Raw genomic sequence first — 24,724 nt, 5'->3', positions numbered from 1 at the left:
GGGCCACAGACCGGTTCTGGTCCATGGTCTGTTAGAACCCAGGCTGCACAGAAGTGAGGCTTCATCTGCGGTAACAGCCACTCTCCATCACTTGCGTTACCACCTGAGCTCCACCTCGTGTCAGGTCCGCAGCAGCATTGGATTCTCATAGGAGCACAAACCCTACTGTGATCGTGTGTGTGAGGGATCCAGGTTGTCCACTCCTTATGAAAATCATGATTTCCATGGCCCGCCCTGGTCCATGGAAAAATTATCTTCCACAAAACTGGTCCCTGGTGCTGAAAAGGTTGGGGACTGCTGCTGTGCAGGATGCTGAGGTTATGTCCATGAGCAGCCTCAGACTGGGTTGGGGACAGAGGTCCTTTCAGCCAGCATCTCTGTGGATCTAACTAAGCTGTGTCCACTTTCTCAGGCAATGAGGAGAAAGTAGGATCATTTAAGGCTGTACAAAAGCACCTCCCCACCCTCGAGATGTGCATGGATTCCCTCCAGGCCTCATCTCCAATGATGAGACTGCGTAAAGGTTTTCCTAGTTGAGGTTACAGTGGCAAAGAGGCTCTGGGGGAGGGCCTGTGGAGACCTACATAAATGCCAAGGTGTATCCCCATTACCTCTCTTGTCTCTAATAAAGTGCCAGCGAGAGAGAGTGCCAATGCTTAATTTACTTAGTAAGACCTATTTATTCAGAAGAATTGATCCAGGGCTTTGTATAGGCACAACCTCTAAGTATCATTGTCTCCATCACTATCATTAGAGACTATAGATTTACTAGGGGCAAGGGCAAAACATCTTTTAAAACGTCATAGTAACAAATAAAGAGCATCCGAAATGGGGTGTCATTATTTGAACCAATCAACAGATGTTTCTAGACTGCCTTATACTCATGCTACTGCTGGCATTGTGATGGCTATAAAGGAATGGTCTCTAACGCCAGTGAATTTATAGTCTACTGGAGGCAGAAATACATAAATGATAAAACAACTGGGCTAATCTTTACCTTTTTTAAGTGCTCCTTTACCAAGGCCTTTCCAGATCAGAACAGGAGCAGTGACAGCAGTCTCCCCGAGGTGCAGGTAATAACAGGAATGCAATAATAAAACCAACTATCTGCTCTATATAATTGCCAGGCAATTCTAAACAATGTCAGTGAAGGCAGACTTCTGCTGCTCAGAATCCTGTTGGTTGTGGCAGACTGTATTCTTCAAAACTGGCTGCAACAGTCTCCCTTTCCCTTGTCACCCCCTCATTAAAAGGTGAAGTCAAATTCTCCTCCCTTTGAAACTGGGCCATCTTGTGACTTGCTTGTAAACAACAAAACACAGCAGATGTGACACTATGAACTCATAAAAGCCAATGAACTTCTGCTTTGTTTACTGAAACACTTGTGCTTGGAGTCTTGCAGGAAACCTGACCCACCTGGGGCTGCCATGTTGTGAGGAAGCCAAGACGTACAGAAGTCACTTATAGGTAGCCCAAGTCGTGAAGTCCTCCCAGACCTGATGCAGCAATTGAATGAACAATCCTTCAGATAGTTCCTGCCTAAGATATCAAGGCATCCTTGGAGCCAGTCTTTGAGGCCAAAACATCATACAGATGAAAGACAGCCAGGCCGCATCTTTCTAAATATCTGACCTACAGAATCTGTGAGCACAGTAAATTGTTTTATGCCACCAAGACTGGAACAGTTTGTTAAGGAGCAATAGGAAGTGGGACACTGGTTTAAACTGAAATAACTGCTATTGTTACTGTTGAGTGTTAATATATATAATGATTTTCAATCAGCACATTTTTACTACATAATTTCTAATTAATATTGTATTGTACATGGAAGTTAATTTGACCTCTCAGCTATAGTACTTTCACCTTCTGGCATGTGTATTCAGCTATATATATTCAGCTGGAGAGTAAGTTTGCTCTAAAGGCTGGGAAGCATTCAACCATGCGTTGGCTATGAAGTGTCTCCAACTCCTATGGTGCTAAAATGATAGCTTAGTAAAGGTAAAGATGAAGAAAGAGAACTTGAACTATTTTGATTCTTCCAATTTATGTGACTATCTGGAGTTTAACTTAATGAAATAATAGGATATTTCAATATAATAAAATCATAAAATAATGTAAATACAGAGTACAGTATTTTGCTGGGAATGTGCAAATTTTATTTCATACATAAAATATTTTACTAAATTTTAATGGCTTTGAAATATATGTCCATTGACAGATAAATGGATAAAGAATTGCGGTATATATATACAATGGAATATTACTCAACCATAAAAAGGAATGAATTTGAGTTGGTTCTAGTAAGGTGGGTGAATGCAGAACCTGTTATACAGAGTGAAGTAAGTCAGAAAGAGAAAAACAAATATCATATATTAATGCACATACATGGAATCTAGAAAAATGGTACTGATGAACCTGTTTGCAAGGCATGACTAGAGATGCAGATATAGAGAAAAGATTTGTGGACAAGTGGGAAGAAGTGAATGAGTAGCATTGAAACATATACATTACCATATGTAAAATACACAGCTAATGGGAAGTTTCTATACAACACAGACTGCTTAGCCAGGTGCCCTGTGACAACCTAGCGGGGTGGGGTGGGGTAGGGGTGGGAGGGAGGTTCAAGAGGAGGGGATATAAGTATACTTATAGCTGATTCACATTGTTGTGCAGCAGAAATCAACACAACATTGTAAAGCAATTATCCTCCAATTAAAAAAATTAAAACAATTTTGTTCATTTTAAACTTGAAAAATGAATCACTACTATAATGTTTATTACTGTTACCATGTAACTATTGCTGAAAGTAATTTTTCCATCCAGAGGAAGGGATACTAAACAATGATTTTCTTTGGTGTCAAACATGCTAGGTGTGCCACTGTAGATAACTAGATTGAAAGCGAAAGTGAAAGCTGCTCACTCTTTGTGACACCATGGACTATACAGTCCATGGAATTTTCTAGGCCAGAATACTGGAGTGGGTAGCTTTTCCCTTCTTCAGGGGATCTTCCCAACTCAGAGACTGAACCCATGTCTCCCATATTGCAGGTGGAATCTTTACCAGTTGAGCCACAAGGGAAGCCCAAGAATACTGGAGTGGGTAGCCTACCCCTTCTCCAGTGGATCTTCCTGACCCAGGAATCAAACCGGGGTCTTGTGCATTGCAAGAGGATTCTTTACCAACTGAGCTATCAGGGAAGCCCTTGATAAGTAGATTACTTTCAATTAAAAAGACAAGAGTAAACTCCAAAAAGGAAAGCAACTTTGATCTAGGTAATAAAGACAAAGAACTTGTTTCTTTTCACTGCAGAATGTTTGAACCCTGTTCCACACCGTATACTTCCCACATGGGAAGCATAGACTCTATCCCACTACCAAAGCCAACAAGAGCTGGACAGTGCCTTCCTCAAAGTCCTGGCCAGAAGTTTGCTGGCACACAAGCCACACTCAGTAAGTCAGATATACCTGATAGTGATGCAAAGAAGCAGACAAAGTGAAATATCCATTTTATTAGCAGTTGTGGTGGCAGTCATGCCGGTGGAGGCACTACCAGAGGGTGGCCATGTGGGGTCCTGGGTCCCGCAGGCACAGCAGTGTATCCTCACCGTGTCCTTCCTGTGGTCAGGTTCTGGCTGCTCAAGTTCTATCGGTTCCTGCTCATTCCCTGAACCTAGTCTGTAAGCCCATCCTTTCACCTCATTTGGGCCAAATCAGCCAGATTCACTTCCCATTATGTGTAGTGGAGAACTCTGGTTGATACATACAAAGATGACTAGAATTTTGGCTAGCTGAATATGGAGGTAGGAGGTACTGAAGATATGGTATTAATAGGTCAGGAGAACAGCAAATGTAAAAGTACTAAAGTGGAAAAAATATTGTAGTTAGTGACTGGTGATGATCTAGTGTGAACTGAGTTCACGTGACCTGGGAACTGAGCTCCTGAAAGAGGGTGTGGTGAATGAAGGGAGGTGTCTTAGCTGAAGCTGCCATAACAAAATACCACAGACTGGACAACTTCAATGAGAGGTATTTATTTCCTCACAGCTCTAGAGGTTGGAAGTCTGAGGTCAGGGGCCAGAATGATTGGGTTCTGATGAGAGTTTCCTTCCTCGTTTATAGAAAGCTGGTTTCCTACTGTGTCTTCATATGGCACACAGAAAGACCAAGCTCTCTGGTGTCTTTTCTTATAAGGGAACTAATCCCATCTCGAAAATCTCATCTAAACCTAATTACACTTCTAAATGCCGTCAAGTGGAGGTTAGAGCTTCAATATGTGAATTTTACAGACAAAAGTCCATATAGTGAAAGCTGTGGTTTTTCCAGTAGTCATGTATGAATGTGAGAGTTGGACCATAAAGAAAGCTGAACATTGAAGAATTGATGCCTTTGAATTGTGGTGCTGGAGAAGACTCTTGAGAATCCCGTGGACAGCAAGGAGATCAAACCAGTCAATCCTAAAGGAAATCAACCCTGAATATTCATTTGGAGGACCAATGCTGAAGCTGAAGTGCCAGTATTTGGCCACCCGATGTGAAGAGTCGATTCATTGGAAAAGACCCTGATGCTGGGAAAGACAGAGGGCAGGAGGAGAAGATGACAGAGGATGAGACGGTTGGCTGACATCACTCACTCAATGGACATGAGTTTGAGAAAATTCAGGGAGATAGTGAAGGACAGGGAAGCCTGGCATGCTGCAGTTCATGGGGTCGCAAACAGTCAGGCACGACTTAGTGACTAAACAACAGGAATTTTTCAGGGGACATAATTCAGTCTATGGCAGAAGGGAACGCAAGCTTAGCCAGGAGGAAGAAGGTCTCATATGCCACATACAGGGGTGTGACCCTTGAAGGGTTGATGAGGGGAGGCTATGAGGAGCTTTTGTGCAAAAACAGACTTGTTTAAACTACTGCTTTAGGAGTGTTACTCTAGTGGCACAGTGTAAAATGAATGGGGTGAGTGAAGAACTTTCTTAGGAAGCTTCTGTGGGAGGCTACTGCGATAGTCAAGGTGAGTGACTTAAAGGAACCATGTTCAAGGAGAAGCATGAGGGGCAGGGTGGAGAAGACAAGTCTAAATTTGAGAGATATTTCAAATGTGGAACCAACATAATTAATCAGACATCTGGATGTGGGGGTGTGGAAGTGGGAGGAGTTGAGGATGACTCAGAGGTTTCGCTTGGGTAACTGAGACAGTAGGAATGCCAATAATCAAATCAGAAGATAAAAAAGCAGTAGCTACCTTGGAGCAATGGCAGGTCATGATTTCGATTTTTGAAATGCAGAATTTAAGAAGCTGATGAAATACAATATATTTATGTTCAAGTTAGGAATACACTCGGAGTTCAGGATAAAGGTAAGCCCAAGAATGGAGCTTTGGGGTTCACTTGAAAAGACATGGAAGTGGCAATGAGTGAGATCACCCATGAGAGGGATAACTGAGGGAAGAAAAAGAGGTCAAGAATGGAAGTCTGGTAAATGCTGGTAGGTGATGTTATGACATTGCAGTAAAGCACTTTTAATAAGGGAGGAGGCCAATTTAGAAAATAAAATGTTCCCAAAGTTTAAAAAAAGAAAAGTTCAGATAGAAGGGGGTGATCAAGAGTCTTAGTAATGTTGAAACAGTCAGAAAGACAAGGGTCTGAAAAGGCTTTTGATAAGATCTCTGGTGGATGAAGTCTGAAGAGTAGTTTAGGTAGAGTGTAGCTGGGGCAGAGAAGAACAAAACCCACATAATTATTAGTTTATAAGGTGAGGGAGTATCAATTAGTCTTTCTAGATGCAGTCTTTCAGAAATGAGAAGTTAGTTCAAATTTATGGGTGGTATTGTAGGGTTGTTGGTTTTATTTTTTGATGGTGGAGATTTTACCATGTCTCAAGAAATCACATTTTCCTACATTGTACATAAGCTAAAAGCACACCTTCCTATATACAAAAATATGCCTGATTAATATGTTTCACAAAGGAAGCAGTAAATATACTATCTGTAAAACATTTAGCCCAGTAAGCATGCCATAATAACAGTTATTATTTTTATACTCTACATTTCTACACTATTATAGAAAAATTTCTATTTGTTATTTGAAGTCCTTTGTTCTCCTTTCAAAACTTTCTTTACATGGCATAAACAAACAAAAGGCTCAAAGCAGACTGTGTTCACAGGAGAAGGTAATGTCTTCTGTAATACAGTGGAAGATGTGCCAAGAATCTCCCTGATTTGAACTATCAGATCAATTCAGTCGCTCAGTCGTGTCCGACTCTTTGCGACCCCATGAACTGCAGCACGCCAGGCCTCCCTGTCCATCACCAGCTCCCGGAGTTCACTCAAACTCATATCCATTGAGTCAGTGATGCCATCCAACCATCTCATCCTCTGTCATCCCCTTCTCCTCCTGCCTTCAATTTTTCCCAGCATTAGGGTCTTTTCCAGTGAGTCAGCTCTTCGCATCAGGTGGCCAAAGTATTGGAGTTTCAGCTTCATCATCAGTCCTTCTAACGAATATTCAGGACTGATTTCCTTTAGGATTTGAACTATAGCGTCCATCCATTTAGGAGAAGTTTGATGACTGATATTACAGTTATAATTTTTGCTATACATTATGGCACTTCAAATGAAAATACATTTGGTACAGAGAGGATCACAGAAGACAATACAGCACACTCTTAACCCCTTGCTGTGCATTATCTTATGAGAACCTCTCTAAATTAGAACTAGATGAAAGCCATGTAGCAGCCAGAGAGATAAGTTCCTCTGATCTCCTCTCAGCAAAGATCAAGCTATTGTGCTTTAGGAGAGAAGTGAGCTGAGAGCCTCTGCCTTTAAAGCAGTTGGATTCACCATAGTGTTTGAGTAGAGGCCACAATCTTCCTGGCCAGCCCCAAGTCAATGACTAAGCATAGCATGGGTTCTAAGGCTTGCCCATTTATGCCCAATGTGGGCTCTTTTCATGGACAACCTCTGCTCAGAACTGGCTAAGACTCTCCCTATCCAATCTTGCATCTTTCTTCTAACTTCTGCAAATATTGCCCCCCTCCAACCCTCCAATAAATCTCTTTCACTTCTTGGAGAATCCTGACTAATGGAGGCGGTACCAGGGCTGGTCTAAGATAGCAGGAGGTAAGATGCGTTTGGGAACATATCCTGGCTGGAAATGAGGGCCTCATCCTACGTGATGTGTAAGGCACAGACAGTCCACCAGGTAGCTATGCAACTGCTAAAAGTCATCAGTAGTGGCTTGGAAGAATGCTCTGGTAGGAACAGGCTAACTCATCAGTCCCCAACCATTTTGGCACCCAGGACTGGTTTCATAGAAGACAATTTTTGCATGGACCAGGAGAAGGGGGAATGGTTTTAAGATGATTCAAGCACATTACATTTATTGTGCACTTTATTTCTATTATTATTACATTAGCTTCAGCTTGGATCATCAGGCATTAGATTCTGGAGGTTGGGGACCCCTGGGCTAAGCAACTCATTCTGGTTTACACAAACATCCCTGATTTCAGCACTGAAAGTCTGAAGCCTGGTGGTTGGTCCCTCTAGGTGGGAGGAAGATGTCAGCCAGGTCAATGATTCAAGCAATTGAGGAATCAGGGAAACAATGCCTTCAGGGATAATAAAATTGGCTGATTCTTATTAAGTCTTGCTGATGCCCTACAGAGAGAAAATGAAAAGCTAAGGGGAGTTAACGAACGAATGAAAACAGTGTGTAGGCCAGAAAGCCTCTTTGGTAACTTAGAAAGAGGTTGTTTATTCTGTAATATGAGGGTAGAAAAAGCTGAAGATCAACTTATGACTTACTAAGAGTCAGGGGACCTTCAAAGATGACTGAGTCCTCAGCTAAGACGGGTCTATTATACACACAAGGTCAGGATGCTGGTGTGGAAAATCCGAGACCTTGACACAAAGGACAGGGACATCTGGGTGGATATGACTGAAGATTTTGATTAACGAGGCTATGTAAACCCTTAGAGCCTTCAGATGTGGCCCACCTCTACCTACAAAATGCTAGTACTCCCTCAGCTTACCCATGCCAAGATGCATGACTGGGGAAATAAGTAGGCACTCTCCCTCAATGCACCGGGGGCTCCCTCATGATCTGCCCCCACTGCTCCTCGTGACTGCCAGGCCAATGACTGGGACTAAGTTGCCCAGGATGTGAGGACCCTGATGAGAAGCAGATAGACTCCACCCTTAAGAAGCTGCAAGAATTAGCCAGCACACACAGGCTGGAGGCAGGGCAGACCTAAGGGCCTAGATTTTAAGGGGACTTTATCAATAAGAATGAAACAGAAAAAGGATAAGCAAATGTTTGTTGACTTATGGATACTCTCCCAGGAGCATTTAGCATTTAACACTCTTGCAAGGCTCCAGGGGACAGTAGAAACACCTTGCTGGGCTGGCTCCTAAAAGCCTAGAGAAAATGACTGCTTTCTCTTAATAAACCTGACATGCCTGAATTGCCCTGGCAGTTGGTGAAGGAAGGAATGAGAAGTCTCAAAGAAATGGGCACTGCTGGAATGGACATATGATATGATCACAAAGGCCTGCTAGAGGGTTGTGCATCACGGGAGGACCTAGGTGATGAGCTATTCATTGAGGTGTCAGGAAAGTGTCAGCAAGAGGGCCACCAGCACGATGCAAAATCCCAGCAGCACCCCTCCTGTATGGCCTGATGGTAGAAGAGCCTATCACAGAGCTGGGTTGCCCAATACCCATGTGGATGATGGGGAGCCTGAAGAAACAGAAGCCAGTTATGGTGCTGAACCATCAGAAGCAGGGGTGGGGTGGGAGGGAATGTCTCAATTAATATAATAATGCAGAGGCCTGAGTGACAGTCGAGAGGATTTGATCAGCTGAGAGTTTTAGAGATGACTTACAGATCATAGCCTTCCCTCGGAGCAAAACAGATGGAGAGCCAATGAGACAACTTTTGGACCCAGAGGGAAGGATCTGCAACACTACAGAAAATATATATTTTATGTATTTATGAAAAATATATATTGTAATGACTTTCCCAGTTCTGCCCCCAAAGGACTGATGACCATTCATTCAAGTGACTATACACTGGGGAAAAGAGAATATCCCAATATTTTGAGGACTATTGGACACAGGACCTGAGTGGACACTGTTAACCTGGATACCTGAATCAACACCATCACGGCCTCAGGGTAAAGTAGGGTCATGTGCTGCTGCTGCTGCTGCTGCTAAGTCGCTTCAGTTGTGTCTGACTCTGTGCGACCCCACAGACAGCAGCCCACCAGGCTCCCCCGTCCCTGGGATTCTCCAGGCAAGAACACTGGAGTGGGTTGCCATTTCTTTCTCCAATGCATGAAAGTGAAGAGCGAAAGGGAAGTCGCTCAGTCATGTCCAACTCTTCGAGACCCCATGGACTGCAGCCTACCAGGCTCCTCCGTCCATGGGATTTTCCAGGCAAGAGTACTGGAGTGGGGTGCTGGGGTCATGTGAGGACTATATAATAAATGAGTCCAGACCAGACTCTGGCTCACAGTGGATTTACTAGGTCTGAGAGCACAGCCAGTGGTCATTTTCCCCTAGGCAGGTGGAGTACTGGGGGAATTCAATTCGAAGCTTATGAAAACAGTATTCTTCCACTCCTGCCAGGATAAAAATGAAAAAATCATATTGCATTAGGAAAGGGAATGGTAAAGATTTAATGCCACCACTTAGGATCTCAAGAACGCAGGGGTTGCAGGTCTCCTCATGTGTCCACGTAATTTACCAATAGAGACAGATCCTGGAGAATGACTATAGACTACTGAACCTTCAACCAGGTAGAGGTAACCACTGATTTGTCGAATGTGTTCTTTTCTATCTCAAGCAAGAAGACGTGATCGGTCCACTTTCACTTGGAATGGGCTGCTCCTCACCTCTCAGTTTATGTCAGTGCTGTGTCACAACTTTGCGACTCATTTGCCACATCATCGTCTGAAGTGAGGTGGATGTTTTGGACATCTTACTGAAAGCCATGTTGAGCCTTTACATCCAAGACAGCATTCTGATCAGGCAAGATAAACGAGAGGTGGGTAGCACACTGGAGCCTTGATAGACACTTGGGGAAACATTATAAATACACTTCTGGCCCATAACATCAAAGTGATACTGCCTACCACAGAGGTCTAATAAGCATGAAGCACAGCCAGTGGTAGTTACGTTATTATGCAGTCAGCTATCGTACTTGTAAAGAAGTTGACGATAAGTTAGAAGTTGTCATTTTTAAAGCCATTAAAGTTCTGTGCCATCTGAAAACACTATGCAGAACATGAGATACTCAAAATTAAGGTTCATAAGAATAAAATATGCATTTACTTAAAATCAAAGTACAATTAAAGTCCAATAATAATGACCATTCATATTACTTTTACTGTTTGAGCTACTTGGCTGCCTGGAAAATAGGACATAAACCAGGAACTTATGTAATGCGTACTTTTTGGACAACTTTCCTAATTCATATTGTGCAACATTTCACTGAAAATCAATGAACTAGTTTCCTTCACCGATTATGTGTAAGGCACTGGGAAATAAAATGCAGCTTCCTTCTCTTCACTGGGGCACACCTCAGGAGGTAGTGTGATGTAAGAAACCTAATACTCGCTCTGGCGTCACACCACCCTGGGTCACAGTCCTGGCTCTAACAAACACTGCTGAATAACCTTGGGCATGTTAATTAGCTTCTGTGTAAGAGTCAGACATGACTGAAATGACCACGCATGCACACATGCATGCATCCTTAGTTTTCTTACTGGTAAAATGAAGATAGCCAAATTTCATTCCAGCCATTGTGAAGATTAAGGCATACAGAGTTCTTGGTATGGTGCTAGACTGTTCAGTTCAGTTGCTCAGTCGTGTCCAACTCTTTGCGACCCCATAAATCACAGCACGCCAGGCCTCCCTGTCCATCACCAACTCCCAGAGTTCACTCTAACTCACATCAACCAAGTCAGTGATGCCATCCAGCCACCTCACGCTCTGTCGTCCCCTCTTCCTCCTGCCCCCAATCCCTCCCAGCATCAGAGTCTTTTCCAATGAGTCAATTCTTTGCATCAGGTGGCCAAAGTGCTGGAGTTTCAGCTTTAGCATCATTCCTTCCAAAGAACACCCAGGGCTGATCTTCAGAATAGACTGGTTGGATCTCCTTGCAGTCCAAGGGACTCTCAAGAGTCTTCTCCAACACCACACTTCAAAAGCATCAATTCTTTGGCGCTCGGCTTTCTTCACAGTTCAACTCTCACATCCATACATGACCACTGGAAAAACCATAGCCTTGACTAGATGGACCTTTGTTGGCAAAGTAATGTCTCTGCTTTTCAATATGCTATCTAGGTTGGTCATAACTTTTCTTCCAAGGAGTAAGTGTCTTTTAATTTCATGGCTCCAGTCACCATCTGCAGTGATTTTGGAGGCCCCCCCCCAAATAAAGTCTGGCATTGTTTCCACTGTTTCCTCATCTATTTTCCATGAAGTGATGGGACCAGATGCTATGATCTTCGTTTCCTGAACGTTGAGCTTTAAGCCAACTTTTTTGCTCTCCTCTTTCACTTTCATCAAGAGGCTTTTTAGCTCCTCTTCACTTTCTGCCATAAGGGTGGGGTCATCTGCATATCTGAGGTGATTGATATTTCTCCCGGCAATCTTGATTCCAGCTTGTGTTTCTTCCAGTCCAGCATTTCTCATAATGTACTCTGCACATAAATTAAATAAGCAGGGTGACAATATACAGCCTTGACATACTCCTTTTCCTATTTGGAACCAGTCCGTTGTTCCATGTCCAGTTCTAACTGTTGCTTCCTGACCTGCATACAGATTTCTCAAGAGGCTGGTCAGGTGGTCTGGTATTCCCATCTCTTTCAGAATTTTCCACAGTTTATTGTGATCCACACAGTCAAAGGCTTTGGCATAGTCAATAAAGCAGAAATGGATGTTTTTCTGGAACTCTCTTGCTTTTTCCATGATCCAGTGGACGTTGGCAATTTGATCTCTGGTTCCTCTGCCTTTGTTGCTGAAGCCTGGCTTGGAGAATTTTGAGCATTACTTTACTAGCGTGTGAGATGAGTGCAATTTTGCAGTAGTTTGAGCATTCTTCTAAGTTACCTAATTTGTCTGGAATATAGGTCACTCGTGGTATTTTATGAACAATTATAATCCTTTTCATAATCATTTTCATCTTTACATAAACTCTTTCTTTAAAAAAAAATTTTTTTTTTTTTACTCTTTTGGCCACACCACGTGGCGCACTGTATCATAGTTCCCTGACATTGAAAGTCAAAGTGTTAGTCGCTCACTCATGTCCAACTCTTTGCAACGCCATGGACTGTAGCCCACCAGTCTCCTTTGTCCACGGAGTTTTCCAGGCAAGAATACGGGAGTTGGGTTGCCATTCTTTCTCCAGGGCATTTTTCTGAGCCAGGGATAGAACCTGGGTCTCCTGCGTTGTGCGCAGACTACCGTCTGAGCCACCAGGGCCAGGTGTCAAACCCACGCCCCCTGCACTGGCAGCATACAGTCTTAGCCACTGGACCACCAGGAAAGCCTCAAGGTCTTTCTTTCTGGATTTTAGTAATTTAAGTCTTCTTTCCTCTTTTTCTTGGTCGGTTTAGCTAAGGGTTTGTCAGTTTTGTTGATTTTTTCAAAGAGCCAGCTTTTGGTTTCATTGATTTTCTCTATTGCTGTCTATTCTCTAATTCCACTTATATCCACTCTAATTTTTATTATTTCCTTCATTCTACTTGCTTTGGGTTTAGATTTCTTTTTTTTTTTTTTTCCTTAGGGTTGAAGATTGGGTTACTTTTCAATAAATGAAAGCTTGGCTCCATTTAGCCATAGCATCTAAGTAAGCTGGTAAAAGTGTGAAAGTGTTAACTCGCTCAGAAGTGTCTGACTCTCTGCAAACCTATGGACTGTAGCACGCCAGTCTCCTCTGTCCATGGAATTCTTCAGGCAAGAATACTGGAGTGGATAGTCATTCCTGAGAATTCTCCAGGGGATCTTTCTGACCCAGGGATCGAACCAGGGTCTCTTGCATTGCACACATATTCTTTACTGTCCTGAGCCACCAGAGAAGCCCAAGTAAGCTGGTGATGGTGTATAAACCCTGAGGTGCACATCAGAGCACTGGCTCTGGGTCTATATCTGATTTTCCTATTCCTGTGCTCTCAGAGTAAACAGGGGTCCCACAACTGCTCAAATCTATACATTTCATATCACTTGACTCTGGTCTCATCAGCACTAGGACTTTCAGTCTTAAGGAAACCAGCTGAATTCAAATGCTTATCATTTCAAGTCTGAGACTGACCATCTCCTTAAAATCGTCCCTTCACTTTTAGTTTCTTTCCTTTTAAATTCCCTCTTTACTGTTGATGTAAAGAATCTGCTTGCAAAGCAGGAGACCCTGATTCGATTCCTAGGTTGGAAAGATCCACTGCAGAAGGGGTAGGCTACCCACTCTAGTATTCTTGGGCTTTCCTTGTGGCTCAGCTGGTCAAGAATCCAACTGCAATGTGGGAGATCTGGGTTCAATTCCTGGGTCAGGAAGATCTCCTGGAGAAGGAAAAGGCTACCCACTCTAGTATTCTGGCCTGGAGAATTACACGGACTGTATAGTCCATGGGCAGAGAAAGCAATGGCACCCCACTCCAGTACTCCTGCCTAGAAAATCCCATGGACGGAGGAGCCTGGTAGGCTGCAGTCCATGGGGTCGCTAGGAGTCAGACACGACTGAGCGACTTCACTTTCACTTTTCACTTTCATGCATTGGAGAAGGAAATGGCAGCCCACTCCAGTGTTCTTGCCTGGAGAATCCCAGGGATGGGGGAGCCTGGTGGGCTGCCGTCTATGGGGTCGCACGGAGTCGGACACGACTGAAGCGACTTAGCAGCAGCAGCAGCAGCAGCAGCAGACCATTTTAAACTTCAGGAGGAGTTTACATCAGTATGTACAGGCTTGATGCATTCTACATATTCAATACATATTTACAGGAATTGGAGTAAATAGAATCATTCTAAAGAACTGCTTCTGTATGGCATTTATTTGCTTATTAACTTGAGCATGAAGTCTCAGATTGGTTTACAAGGTCTTTCTGATCTATTTATCCTTGCTAATTCTTTTAACCCCACAATCCCACCCCCACCATATACTCCTTATGAGAGGTACCCTCCCTCAGTCCCTCCAAAATGTATCTGCTGTTTTTTGCTCCTGGCCTTTGCTCTCCCTGTCCCCGTACTTGGAATGACTCTTTACCTATTCAAATCATATTCACCTTCAAGACCCATCCCAAGTACCACTTACTTCTGAAGCACTCCCCATGGTGCTTGCCAATAGTGATCTCTTCCCTCTTGGACTCTCAGAGAAAGTGCTGAAGGATCCCCCAGCTGCTCCAATCTATACATTTCATATTATCTGACTCACAGGCTCCCACTGTCATTACCAGGTACATTAACAATCATATTTCACTCAGAACTTTATTATCTGCGTACCATCCACAGGAAAAACATATCCAGTACGCACAGTGATACTTGTAGCTGCTGCTGCTGCTGCTGCTGCGAAGTCACTTCAGTCGTGTCCGACTCTGTGTGACCCCATAGACGGCAGCCCACCAGGCCCCCCAGTCCCTGAGATTCTCCAGGCAAGAACACTGGAGTGGGTTGCCATTTCCTTCTCCAATGCATGAAAGTGAAAAGTGAAGGTGAATCGCTCAGTCAGGCCAACTCTTAGCGACCCCGTGGACTGCAGCCTTCCAGGCTCCTCCGTCCATGGGATTTTCCAGGGACCTATGAAATTGTCTTAATATTAACACCAGAAGGTAAAAGTGAGTAATAAATAAAATATTCAACATATATTATTTATAAATTTGTTTTTATAGCAATGAAGTCATAACATTATACACATGCTGTTGTTGCTGTTTAGTTGCTAGTTATGTATGTCTTTTGTAACCCCATGGACTGGAGCCCATTAGGCTCCTCTGTCCATTAGCGTCTCCAGCATTGGCAGGCTGATTCTTTGTGGCTGATCCACCAGGGAAGCCCACTGTTGCTGCTGCTGCTGCTAAGTCACTTCAGTCGTGTCCGACTCTGTGCGACCCCATAGACAGCAGCCCACCAGGCTCCCCCGCCCCTGGGATTCTCCAGGCAAGAACACTGGGGTGGGTTGCCATTTCCTTCTCCAAGGCATGAAAGTGAAAAGTCAAAGTGAAGTCGCTCAGTCGTGCCCGACTCCTAGTGACCCCATAGACTGCAGCCTAACAGGCCCCTCTGTCCATGGATTTTCCAGGCAAGAGTACTGGCGTGGGGTGCCATTGCCTTCTCCGACGTATATATATTTAGGGGGTTCCCAGGTGGTGCTAGTGGTAAAGAACTTACCTACCAATGCAGGAAACATAATAGACACCAGTTCAATCTCTGGGTCATGAAGATACCCTTGAGGAGGAAATGGCAACCCACTCCAGTATTCTTGCCTGGAAAATCCCATAGACAGAGGAGCCTGGCAGGCTACAGTCCGTAGGGTCACAAAGAGTGAGACATAACTGAAGCTACTTAGCATGCATGAACATACTTTTTAACGGCAGAAGTGGCCCATGAAGGCACACATCCAAATGCTAGGGACTACAGAAGTCATAATGGAGCCCTGGCTATCTTGTATTGCCCAATGATAATAAGTCCTATTTTCCTAATTAGAATATCCAAAGGCTGCCAGCAATCCTCAAACCGGAGTTTGCTAACACCTAAAGCTCAACATTCAGAAAACGAAGATCATGGCATTCGTCCCATCATTTCGTGGGAAATAGGTGGGGAAACAGTGGAAACAGTGGCAGACTTTATTTTGGGGGGCTCCAAAATCACTGCAGATGGTGACTGCAGCCATGAAATTAAAAGACGCTTACTTCTTGGAAAAAACGTTATGACCAACCTAGACAGCATATTGAGAAGCAGAGACATTACTTTGCCAACAAAGGTCCATCTATGGTTTTTCCAGTGGTCATGTATGGATGTGAGAGCTGGACTGTGAAGAAAGCTGAGCACCGAAGAACTAATGCTTTTGAACTGTGGTGTTGGAGAAGATCCTTGAGAGTCTCTTGGACTGCAAGGAGATCCAACCAGTCTATTCTGAAGGAGATCAGCCCTGGGTGTTCTTCGGAAGGAATGATGTTCAAGCTGAAACTCCAGTACTTTGGCCACCTGATGCGAAGTGTTGACTTATTGGAAAAGACTCTGGTGCTGGGAGGGATTGGTGGCAGGAGAAAGAGGGGACGACAGAGGATGAGATAGTTGGATGGCATCACGGACTCAATGGATATGAGTTTGAGTGAACTCCGGGAGATGGTGATGGACAGGGAGGCCTGGCGTGCTGTGATTCACGGGGTTGCAAAGAGTTGGACACGACTGAGTGACTGAACTGAACTGAACTGAAGAAACCCCAGACATATTAATGAAATTCTATGACATATTTTTCAATATTTCAAGGAGCTTAATAGAAAAGTATATTTACCCATAATAAGCCCACATGCACTAACTGAAATGTCAGTACTCTTTGCCTTTGCCTGGAACTATACTAAGTCAGTTGGCAACAATGGTGATCTCATGCTGCTGAGTGGTTCTGATACGTGGAATACACAGGGAATTTTTGAGATGTAGTCGGAGATGGCAATGGCACCCCACTCCAGTACTCTTGCCTGGAAAATCCCATGGATGGAGGAGCCCGGTTGGCTGCAGTCCCTGGGGTCGCACAGAATTGGACACGACTGAAGCGACTTAGCAGCAGCAGCGGCAGCAGCAGAGAACCAGATGCCACTACAAATCCATAGATCAATCACAGAATACCTAGATATAAGTATCACTTACAGAAGCCAGGTAAAATTATGGTAAAGAGGCAGAGTACCCATGTGTCTTCAATCATTCATTGTTTATTATTTAATAATTGTATGTATGCAAAGTTTAATAACTGCATTGTGCAGTTTCAAACAGCATATTACATTTTTATTATTATGGACCATTGTTTAATATCTGGGCTTAAGTTGGGATGGGAAAGTGTTACTATGTTAAATAGAACATTTGAAAACATGGAGTTCATGGAGGAGTGGTAGCTGGGAAGAAAAAGGTAAACTATAAAAGAGGTCTATGGTGGTGAAAATACTGGAACCCAATGGGTACTTGGCAGATAGCTTTAGTTCCTTCCCCTGCCCAATACCAATTACCACATAGCTGAAGGCTCACAACAGAAATGTCAATCGACTAATAACAGCATGGCACCAGTGGTCAAGTGATAGCAGCCACATTATGAGTAGATGCTCAATAAATACTGTTTTGATGTATTGTCTACCAGACACAATTTTGCTCATTTGAAACCTGGAGCTCAGGGACCTTATACATTTCAGTGTTAAATGACGCCTGAGTGGGGATGATTTACAGGAACGGCTTTCTGATGTCAGCCAGGTCTCACCAGCCAGTGAAGACAAATTTGTGAAGACAGTTCAGAGATTTTCTTTTTACCTTCTCCAATCCTTTCTCCAAACACTGTCCCCAACTAGACGGTCTCATGGAGTCAACTGCTTCAAAAATGGGCATGCTTCCCCAAATTCTGGAGGAGGTTTAGGGTGGTTTGTTAAGCAGCAACAGATAATGCAAAAAACTAATAAATATAGTTGACCCTTCCCTTTTTAAAAAAAATATTTTCAGAAAACCTGAGGTCAGAATTGGAAGTGATCTATAGAGACCATTCTATGACTTTTTGTTTCAATGGTTTATGAGGTTAACTGGAAAGTCATCAAACATTATGTCTCATTCCAATTCTGGAGTTCATTTGATTTTAACTGAAAAAAGTTTTATCCATTTTATATGAAAAGAAATGCCACAAGCTTAATTTAAATATTATTCTAATGCAACTCAACACTGAATTATAAATTTAATGGTTGAAAGTTAAATAACCTCCAGAATTTTTTCCTGGGAAACCGACAGCATTTGCAAAAATAGGCATAGTATTTTCTTCCCTGAAAGTTCTCAGAAAAGCAAAAGATAACAACTCTGTGATCAAATTATCCCCACAGCCTTAATTAAAGTCAGATGCTAAGGGAGAGTTCAAGTTCCTTCATTTTATTTACTAATCCACAAAGACAAGCATCAGGAAAATGTTCTTCAATTCTTATTTGCATACTTCCTAATAGGGCTCATTTATTTTTATTTATGTGTTTATATATGTTTATAACACCTTCACCACAATAAACAAATATATCTCTGCCTAAATACAGCAATAAGCATATTTCCACAGAGAATATTGAAAATATGGCTGTTTTCCCCTATTCATCTACATGTAAAAATTCTGGCAGGCATTTCCTGTTGAAAACCCCAACATTTTTATTATAAAGTTTTCCCAAGGTGTCTCCAGTGAAGCTGGAGAAAATATATGCATGTGTATAGGTTCAAATATAACAGCAAATCCTGACTGTACTGCCTCCATTTGCAGTAGGAGTTATATTCAGGGTTGCCATAGCAGCCACCCACGCTCACACACACACAAAGGGGTGGTGGAAAAGAGAGAAAAGCAGTTAGCAGAGAACAGAATCTATTGTTAAAAGGACAGCAGTACCTTTCAATGTAATTATAAGCAGGAATCCTGATTTTCAGTCTGAACCGCTGTTTAACGATAGAAGATTTCTGAGTGCTAGATTGTTATCACATTTTTTTTCCTCTAAACATATCTACCACCTAAACCTTTGGTTTTAACTTTTATGGATGCAGAGGTTATGCAGGACCAGGAGCAGATTCAGCTAACCACACACACATTAAGGCTGTTGCTGCTGCTTAGTTGCTTCAGTCGTGTCCAACTCTGTGAGCCCCCATAGCCCGCCAGGCTCCTCTGTCCATGGGATTCTCCAGGCAAGAATATAGGAGTGGGTCGCCATTCCCTTCTCCAGTGATAAATAATCAACTATTACACAAATAGTAAAAATAATAAAGAAATTCTAAAATAAATAAGAACTAGTAAAGTATTAAATAAATAAAAGTAAAGCACTAGTGCCTGGCATATACTAAATGCTTAATAAATGTTTGCTAATAAATTATTATTGTTAAAACATCTCCAAGTGTTTATTACAGACTAGAACAGTGTGTGTGTATGTGCTCAGTCACTTAGTTGTGTCCGACTCTTTGAGACCCCATGGACTGTAGCCTGCAAGGCTCCTCTGTCCATAGACTTTTCAGGCAGGAATATTGGTGTGGGTTGCCATTACTCTCCCATGGGCTCTTCCCAACCCAGGGATTGAACCAGCATCTCTGGTGTCTCCTGTATTGGCAGGTAGATTCTTTACCACTGTGCCAGCCTGGGAAGCCCCAAGTCCAGAGTAGGTAAGTGTGACTTTTAATTCAGACGTAGCTTAAATAAGTGCCTTTAAGTAAATTGGTAAAACAAACAAAAAACAGATAAGAAGTTGCTAAACAAATGCCAGCAGACACACCATTTTGGCAGAATAAAAACACCAAGTGTTTCACTACAGTAACACATTCACTACCATTGGCATACCCTGATTAAACAACAAAATCTATATTAGTGCTAAGATAATTATGTAACAGTATTTGGTGTCTGAGAGTATTCTGGAATTTGTCTCAAGTCACTGGCTTGGTCACATGTTTATATGCAAGATGTGTTTATAATTAATGTGTGTTAGTTGCTTAGTTGCGTCTGACTCTTTGCGACCCCATGAACTGTACAACCTGCCAGGTTCATCTGTCCATGGGATTTCCCAGGTAAGAATACTGGAGCGGGTTACCATTTCCTTCTCCAAGGGATCTTCCCAACCCAAGGATCGAACCTAGGTCTCTTGCATTGCAGGCAGATTCTTTACCATCTGAACCACCAGGGAAGACCTTTACAAGTAACACCCAGATACAAATACAAACATAAGATTTAGATGTGATGACAATGAAAGAAAAATATTTTACTGTTCCTGATTCACACAAGTTTTAAATCTTCATATTAAGGCTAACTGCTCCACCTTCTAGGGGAGCTGGAACAGTCAAGCAATTTAGAGACTAAGAAAGAACACACATGGATTAGAGGATTTTGTATCAAGTCTACAAGTACCTTAAAATGTGTAGCAGAAAGCAAAACTAATGGGCTAAAGAAATCAGGGGCAATTAGAGGAACAGTGTTGGGAGCAGTATGAGGGTAAGAAGAGAGTTGTAACTGGAAAACTGTACAGAAGAGAAAATGAATAGAATGAGATTTGTTCCTTAATGCTATAAAAATTTCCCTGATGGGATTTCTTTTAAACTCCAAGAAGTGAATGGTAGAATTAGCTTGGCTTAAACATTTTAAAAATGTTAAAACGCACACCCTTATGACCTCCAAAATGACTCTGCCATTGTGAGTGTTATATAGGATGCTATAGTTCCACTCTTAAATTGTCTTTTATCTAGAAATCTTTATTTCCAATATCAAGCAGAGGTGTCACAGGAAATATTCTCTCTTTTAGAGATAAACTGACAAGCTTATGTTAGGAACATTAGAAACATTTCCATAAACGAATAGCTCTTTGAGGGGAAAGATAATTCTGAGTTTTTCCAAGCAATTAGAAATTACTCAAATTTGGCTGACGCTGGCCCTGAGATTTCTTGTCAATGAGCTGAAATCAGAAGTAGTTACTGGCACCATTTACTAGGAGAACTCCAAAAGGAAAAATGTTCTGCACTTCTTACTGGAGCTAAGAAAAAGTCTTCAAAGAACACTTTTGGAGTACAACTTGACAGCTTCAAGGCAGCCTCTGGTGATAAAGGGTAAGAACGATGGATACCCACACTGGGGACAAGAGCTGCCTGCCCAGCATTAATGCACTCAGTGGTGACCACTTCCTTCCACCTAAACGTCCTAAGACAGCTGCACCTACGGTCTGGCTCTTACCACTAGAATGACAGCAAATACTCAAGAATGGATAAAACGTGTATAATTTTTAAGGGCATTTTGGTTAGTTCCATAACAAAATACTAAAACAGTGACTGAGATACTAAGATGATAGAGTTACCAATAAAAAAGAACTTTCTAGAAAAAGAGAGCCTCTTTCCCTACCTTCACCAGGGAACAATGGAAGTTGAGTAGGCAGCAAAGAGGCCTCAGTAGTTCTCTTAATTGCACTATTATAAGTTTATAAGGACTGCAAAGGACAAATTTGTTTCCATTAAGCCCTATTTAATATAAAGACAAACATATTCTCAAATGGAAATGCTAATGGCTATATTTTTTAATACAACCAACTACCCACACATAATCTCATGAGAGTCAACTGACTTAATTTTAGTCACAGTACCAACAGCTTTTATTAAAGATAAATTAAATGGCCTGCAGAAAACTGTTAATGTGACTTCCATTATGGCAGGGAGAAATAATTTCTACTTTGGGAGAATTACCAGAAAGACAAATTAAGAATGGCTTCTAATCCTTACTTACTGTCAGATACATAGCTGCATAGACACTGAGAGCCGCTTCTTTGGATGGAAATGTCTTCCTTGCTCTCATGATGAGATCTGGGTTGCCTGTGCAGGCTTCTTCCCCACTGATGAACTGCGTATATTGCTGACACCCAAGTGCCGTGTAGTTGGGTTTACACAGGGCAAGAAAATGGGGAGCCAGGTTTCCTGTGACAACTTGTCCAGCATTTACAAAGATATCTGTTGCAAACAGTCCAAATGTATAAATTCCTGAGGAAGAAAAACACGCCATTTTAAACCCTTTGCTTTGTTGTGCTCCAGTTTACAATAAACCAACATGGAAATATTTTAGAAACTATAGAATAGTTCATACACGTCCATACATATGGTTCCTTCCATTTCACTCCCTCCAGCTTCCCCCTTTGCTTTCTGAAGTAGTGGGAGTGTTAAATTATTTAACATATTGAGTTGTCTGCCACTGGCTACATTTTTATGCATGGCAGGTTTATAAGACATAAGATAAAAGAAGAAAATATATTCTAAGACTGTGTTTGGGTAATGTGATGTTTTAAATGGAGACGTGTTTCCCTTGAGAGGGTTCAGTCTATCACCTTCTACTAATGTTAGCAATCTTTCTTTTTTCCCTGTTTTTGAATATCTTACTAACATAATACAGAGCAGTCATCTCCCTTTAATTATACCTCTTAAGCCCATTCTAACTAGTATTAACTCAGCTGGAGGTGCCAATTAGCAAAGTCCTAGGCCATCAGTTTTAAAAAATCATGTAACTGCTAAGTCTCAGCTTATCTTTTATGTATTGAGTTTCAATTTCTCAAGTTTGGGACAATTTAGTAAATAATAAAGCAATTAGATTATAATTTTTAAATTATTAAAATATACTTGCTTTGTTTACCTGGACATAAAATATTAAGTACATAAATTTCCCCCCTTTTGTAAGGAATATGTCAATTTACTCAAAAACCAAAACTATTTTCTAAATTCAATATAATTGGCCACTAATGCCAAAACTTATCTCTCTATTTAGGTAAGAATGGCAAAACAGATTCTTTGGCATCATTGTCAAACTTCCAGCTACCATCTACAAGGATGTGGTACCAATGTAAAGAAATCCATTCTTTCATAATTTTTGATAATCAAATCCATGAAGGACATTTTAAAACTATACCAAAATACTACTTCCCAAACAGCTGGTTCATTAAACAGGCATATAATTCTATTATGATAATTAGATGCTTTTTTTCTTTGTCATGTATTTCTGGATTGTTTGTTTCCTAAGGCTTTACATAATTATTGACTGTTGTGTTGCAAATCAGCAGGAAAAAAATATTTTTCCAGGATTAGATACATGACTATCCTTTTCATTTTCAAAGTATTATATAAGATTATAAAAGGTTCTAACACCCAAATCCGCACACAGCAAAACTCCATGAGTATATAAACCACAATGAAACAAAGACCTTAGTTCTTTATTGAAAACATTTACAAGGAAGAGCTTTCTTTCCATCTTACCAGCATTCCATGAGTCATACAAGTAAATGTTATTAAAATCAGAAATGTGGCAGAGGCAGAGAAAAAGAAGAGAATGAAGCTCAATAAAATGTTATTGTATATACCCTCACCTTTCAAATCTCATGGCCTAGCATGGGAACCTAAATGGCAAGTGTTCATCTCTATTCTCTTGAAATCTAGGCTAAGATGTACTCATTTTATTTAACTAAACCATTCTTTCATCTGGTATAATAAGTTTTCCTGTCTAGAGAGGAATATTTGATAAGGATATGGAAATGTCTCTTGATATTTATAAAGCCCCCAAATGTGCTTCAGAATTAAAATAGTGCATCAGGCCCAAGTCCAATATTGAAGATGACTACAAAGATACTTATTAAAGTGAGATCCCATGACTGTATCCTCAAGATACACTGGAGTGTGACCTCCAGAATAAAGTCACTAAAAAAGAGTGAAGTCCTAGTCTATAGTAATGTTTTTCTTACAAGCTTCCCTTTTATTATAGTAAACTAGAAACATCCAAATCATGATAAACAAGGAAACAAGAAACAAATCAAATACTTCTAAATATCTTTTAAATCACATAAGTAAGAAACATGCACAGGCTTAAATGCATACTTTATGCCATTCAGGCAGAGCTTGTTTTATTGAGCTTCACTTTATTGGACTTCATGAATAATTCTTTTTTTTTTTTTACAAATGAGAGGTTTGTGGCAACCCTGTGTTGAGCAAATCTACTCGTGCTATTTTTCCACTAACATTGGCTCACTCTGTGCGTCTCTGTCACATTTTAGCAATTCTCCAAATATTTCAAAGTTTTTCATTATGATTTATTTGTTATTGGTAGTCTATGGTAGTTCTTTGGGTGCAAGACATACTGTACTCATATAAGGCAGTGAACTTGATAAATGTGTGTGTTCTGACTGCTTTACCAACTACTCATCCCCTTATATTTCTCTCCCTCTCCTCCAGCCTCCCTACTCTCTAAGACACAACATTATTGAAACTATGCCAATTAAAAATCCTACAATAGCCTCTAAATATACAAGTGAAAGGAACAGTCACGCATCTCACCCTTAATCAAAAGCTAGAAAGGATGAAGCTCCATGAGAAAGACATGTGGAAAGCTGAGATAGGCTGGAAAGCTAGGTCTCTTGTGTCATTTAGCCAAGTCATGAATGCAAAGAGAAAGCTCTTTAAGGAAATTAAAAGTGCCTCGCCAGTGAACACACAAATGATAAGAAAGTAGAACAGCCTTATTGCTGATTTGAAGCAAGTTGTAGTGGTCTGGACAGATCCGATCAACCACAGTACTCCCTTAAGACAAAGCCTAATCCACAGCAAGGTCCTAACTCTCTGCAATTCTACAAAAGCTGAAAGTGGTGAGTAAGTTGCAGAAGAAAAGTCTGAATCGAAGCGAGCAGAGGATGATTCATGAGGTTTAAGGAAACAAGTCATCTCCATGGAAGGAAAGAACAAGCTGAAGCATCAAGTACTGATGCAAAAGCTGCAGTGTTATTCAGATGACCTAGCTGAGATCATTAATGAAGTTATCTACATTAAAGAACAGATTTTCAATGTAGATAAAACAGCCTTCTATTGGAAGAAGATACCACCAAGCACTTTCCGATCTAGAAAGAAGAACATGCCTGGGTTTAAAACTTCAAAAGACAGGTTGACTCTCTTCTATGGAGCTAATACAGCTGGTGAATTTAAGGTGAAACCAATGCTCACTTACTATTCTGAAAAGTCTAGGGTCCTAAAGAGTTATG

At 41.5% G+C, this 24,724-nt stretch overlaps 1 protein-coding gene across 2 annotated transcripts in view; it reads right to left on the bottom strand.

Moving 5' to 3' along the window:
- PLPPR5 (phospholipid phosphatase related 5) overlaps positions 1-24,724 on the bottom strand; it is a 140,071-nt gene that overhangs the window by 65,672 nt on the left and 49,675 nt on the right. For both annotated transcript variants that reach the window (XM_040232244.1, XM_040232245.1), the window contains exon 3: positions 21,445-21,695. In XM_040232244.1, coding sequence (XP_040088178.1) covers positions 21,445-21,695 — 251 coding nt within the window. The remainder of the gene's footprint in view (positions 1-21,444; positions 21,696-24,724) is intronic.

Source organism: Oryx dammah, unplaced genomic scaffold (genome assembly GCF_014754425.2).
Source record: "Oryx dammah isolate SB20612 unplaced genomic scaffold, SCBI_Odam_1.1 HiC_scaffold_28, whole genome shotgun sequence".
NCBI lineage: Eukaryota > Metazoa > Chordata > Mammalia > Artiodactyla > Bovidae > Oryx > Oryx dammah.
Note: the sequence above shows the minus strand (reverse complement) of the source record. Positions and strands in the feature narration are given on the sequence as shown.